This window comes from Lytechinus variegatus, chromosome 2 (genome assembly GCF_018143015.1).
Source record: "Lytechinus variegatus isolate NC3 chromosome 2, Lvar_3.0, whole genome shotgun sequence".
Classification (NCBI taxonomy): domain Eukaryota; kingdom Metazoa; phylum Echinodermata; class Echinoidea; order Temnopleuroida; family Toxopneustidae; genus Lytechinus; species Lytechinus variegatus.
This window is the reverse complement of record NC_054741.1, coordinates 35,737,579-35,742,070: the sequence shown is the minus strand read 5'-3', so window position 1 is coordinate 35,742,070 and position 4,492 is coordinate 35,737,579. Positions and strand designations below refer to the sequence as shown.

Here is a 4,492-nt window from a genome sequence, read left to right as displayed (position 1 = left end):
CTAAAAATATTTCTCAAAAAAAAATACAAAAAGAAGGATGAAACAAGTTTTGACGTTCAGGGTCCTCTCAAGTGTGAGATGTGGACAATGCAGTTCGCAAATTATAGTGTAAAAAAATCCACTATATCTTGTCTTTTATTCAACTTTACAACTTCAAATTTTAACAGCTTGAACAAGAAAAATCACACCCCTTCAGGTATGCTAATTCCCTAATTTGGCTGTTTGAAGATCAATTCAGTATTTTTGCTATATAATAATATTTCTTGAGAACTTATTGTTGGTTTTGATGTGGCTGATCTTATTTGCTATCGTCGAAATTTCAGAATCCTTAGAATGTTTTCACGAAAAATAGGCTGAGCCAAAGCATAGGAGATCGGGTTAATAAGGCTGTTGAGGTAAGTCACCCAGCGGGAAATTTCAGTAAAGACCAGATTGTTGGACGCCACATAGGTATAAACAACATTAATACTAATGGGTAGCCAAGTAATGAAAAAGGCAGCCGTGATGAAGGTGAGTGTCCGCATGATCTTGTGGTTGTCACGAGTGGAAAGGCGATCTTTTCGGCTTCTGGAGAAGCCTTTTGAACGCGATGGCATTGATATGGCGTCGCCTGGTTTTTCTAGTTGGTTAACTGAACTCGAGTGGACATTGTTTTGTCGCAGAACGGCGGTATCATTTAACGTAAAAGGTTGTCCTCTTGAAGAAGCTTTCCGGCTGTATATATCTTTGGCATCGTCGACTGCGTTGTCGTTCGCCACGTAGTTCTTTGCATTTATAGTTAGTGGACATTGTATCGTCGCCACGGTATTTCCTCTTGTTTCCCTTGTTTCCTCTTTTGTCTTTAACTCGAATCTATCTGACAGATACTTGCTTCCCGATCCTTTTACTCGGATATAAATCTTCAGATAAAGGGTTGCGATGACGATAAATGGAATTGCCAATCTACAAACTGCAAGCGCCACAGTAGAGTAAATGTAATAACAGTAATTAGGAGCAAAGGGATCATTTTCATCCTTCGGTGGAGGTGGTTGGACAAAGTCCCAGATCACCGAAATTGGTAACCAAAAGGCCAATGACACCATCCAGATAATGGCGTTAACCATGTATGCTATTCTCTTTTTCTTACGTTGGAAGTGGCGAATCGGGTGATGTGTCGCGACGTAACGGTCCAAGCAAATAGCAATAACTCCCAGGACTGATACTCCAAGAACTATATTCTGGACACCAACAAATATGATTCCGAGGGCGTCCCCAAAGATCCATGTGTCGTACAGGATAATTGAGCATCGAATGGCCATAACGAACCCCACTAGGAGATCAGAGATTGTGATGTTGAGGATGTATTGGTTGGAGTATGTACGTAACCGTTTGTCGATATAAAACGCCCTCATAATCAACAGGTTCATGCCGACGGTCATCACGGACAACAAAAGTTGGACGCAGAAAATAACAATCGAATTAGGGGATGGGTGAAAATGCCATAGTGTAGAAGCTGGCATAGTCGTATCACCGAACCAGCCAACTTGGCCAAGAGGGATGTTCGTTGTTTCTTCCATGGCCACTTTATTCACGAAATTCTGCAAGTAAAGGAATGACGCGAAAACACAAGTTGCGTGACTATTGAATTAAAATACGATGGTGAGAAACATAATTTATTATCATTTAAAAATATTTATTCAGGAAAAATACATGTATCAGCACAATGGCTGTTTTTATCGTGGTCCTGAAGGACAAAATAAAAGCTGCCATGCCTCAGCTGAACGCCAGTGCCTTAACCACTAGACCACAGAGACATGTTGTACATGTATATCTTCACACATTTGTATACTTTCTCCTATACGTGTACTGTATCAAAGCAACACCTTTGATCCAGCTGAGGCATGGCGGCTCGTCATTGTTCAAAACCCACCTTCACCCGACAAAGGAAATTATAATTGGTATGGTGTCGAAAATCTGTCTATCTGACGGTAAATCGGATCAGGGTCGCCCTAGCAACTAACCCGTCTCTGTGGTCTAGTGGTCAAGGCACTGGCGTTCAAATCTGGGGCCCGGGTTCGATTTCCGGCAGAGACATTTTTTCCAAAGGTAGATCGCTCTGGGGAACCTTGATTTAAGCTACGCCTACCATTGTTCTCTTCACCAATTTCTTTCACAATATATATATATATATATATACATATATATATATATATATAGGCGTAAATGAATCCAGGCATATACGCTAGACGTAGCTTTCAATTGTATCTCATTTAATGGCTAGCTTTGGGCCAGTACAGCCTTCATCAGGCCTATATAACAAAGAACAGCTTACCTTTTGATGCAGCACTATGCTTTATATTTTGAGGGGTTTCCTAATAATTCTTTAAAACTTATCACCGGAAAGCTATAGCAATACATGCGCCGAAATAGATAAAGTTTTAAGACCAGCACACGTTGACTCAAATTCTGGCTCGAGAGCTCAAGCAGAGGTTTATATACTACTTATTCGTCGAAAAGTCGCGATGCCTTTTTAAAAAGGGGCATAACTTTAACGGATATGATTACGGGATTAACTTTGCAGAATATGATGTCCAATTCTAATGTCCCCAACTCTAATTCCCGACTTCCATGATTTTGTGAGAAAGCAAATATTCTATTGACACATCGGTATCATCTCGTGTTCATGATGAAAAGTGAAAATGAATGAGCAAAAATCTAACATAATGAATCTGGGAGTATAAAAGTATCGAATGACTGATGAAACTCAATCTAGTGAAGTCGGGAGTTGTTGATTGGCATTATGGTGGTATCAAAAATGGAAGAAGAATCGCTTTTTATGTGAGCTTGCTTTAAACTGACTGTTTGGTTTAGAAGTGCTGCGTCAAGATTGTATTCTTATACATCTTAAGTTTTTGATAAGCCTCAACAATTTTTATATGGTCTATCTGTGTTTTTCTTCTGTATGTATATATATGTATATATATATATATATATATATATACATATATATATATATATATATATATATATATAAATATACATATATATATATATATATATATATAATATATATATATATATATATATATATATATATATATATAAACTCCTCAAAAAAGTTTGGAAATCTTGTTTTGATCGATAACTTTAGTAAATATCAATGTGTAATTAATATCAATGAATAGATCATTTGATTTTCTTAACAATGATGATGGAGGTGCAGTGCCTTGAAATGTGGGGCAAGGTCAAAATTCAAAAGTTGCAAAATGACACGATATTGAATGTCACTGTTCTTTTTCCGTGGTGATGAGTGAGATTCTCAGCGGTTTCTTTTAATTATTTTCATGCACCTTAATATCAACATTAACATTTAGATTTTAGATTTTATTCATTTTCCGTTCACAAAGCACAACAAAATCAAACAATACATAGTCAAATTCAAAGTACATCAATCGAAATAAGGTATAAACAATGAGAATTAATGCAAACTAAAGTAACTTTGACTATAATAACTATATAAAACAGAACGGAGGGGCTTGCCAAGAAAAGTGAAGCTTGTATGGGAGGCAAGCCCCCGTAACTTAGTTTCAATACGTATATTACAACATGGAATCAAACACACCTCTGCACAAGCAAAGACATAACAAACAAACCATCACTACATAAACTACAACAAAACATACAAAATGAAGAAGCAGGGGCTTGATTTGAATGGATTTTCATCTATATTAGCACAGACAAAAAAATCATGTTCTGTATTGGCCCTTGGAGAGAGAAAGTTAGATGCAGATAAAATTCACAGACATGATCTTCACTAATTTATTCTGACGTCATTTACGACGAGATTATCTCCTTCTTCTGACCAATCTACTAATCAAACCAGTCTTACTAATGGACGCATGCCCAAGGCAATTCACAAAATACAGGTAAAGGTTCATGGTTTTAAAAAGACTAATATACCCTCGCCTGCAATTTATTTTGTCCCATTTACAGCATGAATTGCACATAAGACACCTTTAAAATAGTGAGTTTTTTATAGAATTTATATGATTTTAAATCTTTTTATCAGGTACATTTTGATTAGCATGTTAAGAATATTTTATATACAAACTTTACCATGATGCAGAATAGAACGCCGCAGCAACAAATAATGACCCTGCCTAAAATCAACGAGTCGTGTAAATGGACCGTATATAGGCTAATTGTGGAAAGTGGAGGGGGGTATAGGATTCGAGGTGATGTTTCATTTTGTTTTACCCAAATGTGTACAAACACTGTCCAGCATTTACAACATAGCCTACTTGAGCATACATACATACATTTTAGCATTTGTATAGGTTTTTTTTCATATTAACATTGGCAAGCGCTTTATAAAGAATAGTTTTACTCTCCAAGTAATGACAATGATATAAATAGGATTTAGGAGAGGAAACAAATAGGTTTTTAATATGTTTATGTACAGAAGGACATTCTTGAGAGACTTTTCATAAATACTAGGAATACTGAACCGCGT

At 36.5% G+C, this 4,492-nt stretch overlaps 1 protein-coding gene across 1 annotated transcript; it reads right to left on the bottom strand.

Moving 5' to 3' along the window:
- Positions 1 to 305: 305 nt before the first annotated feature.
- Positions 306 to 1,418, bottom strand: LOC121406790 (muscarinic acetylcholine receptor M5-like). Its single transcript, XM_041597661.1, has one exon. It carries the CDS (start codon positions 1,416 to 1,418, stop codon positions 306 to 308), a length of 1,113 nt encoding a protein of 370 aa, XP_041453595.1.
- Between the last annotated feature and the right edge of the window lie 3,074 nt (positions 1,419 to 4,492).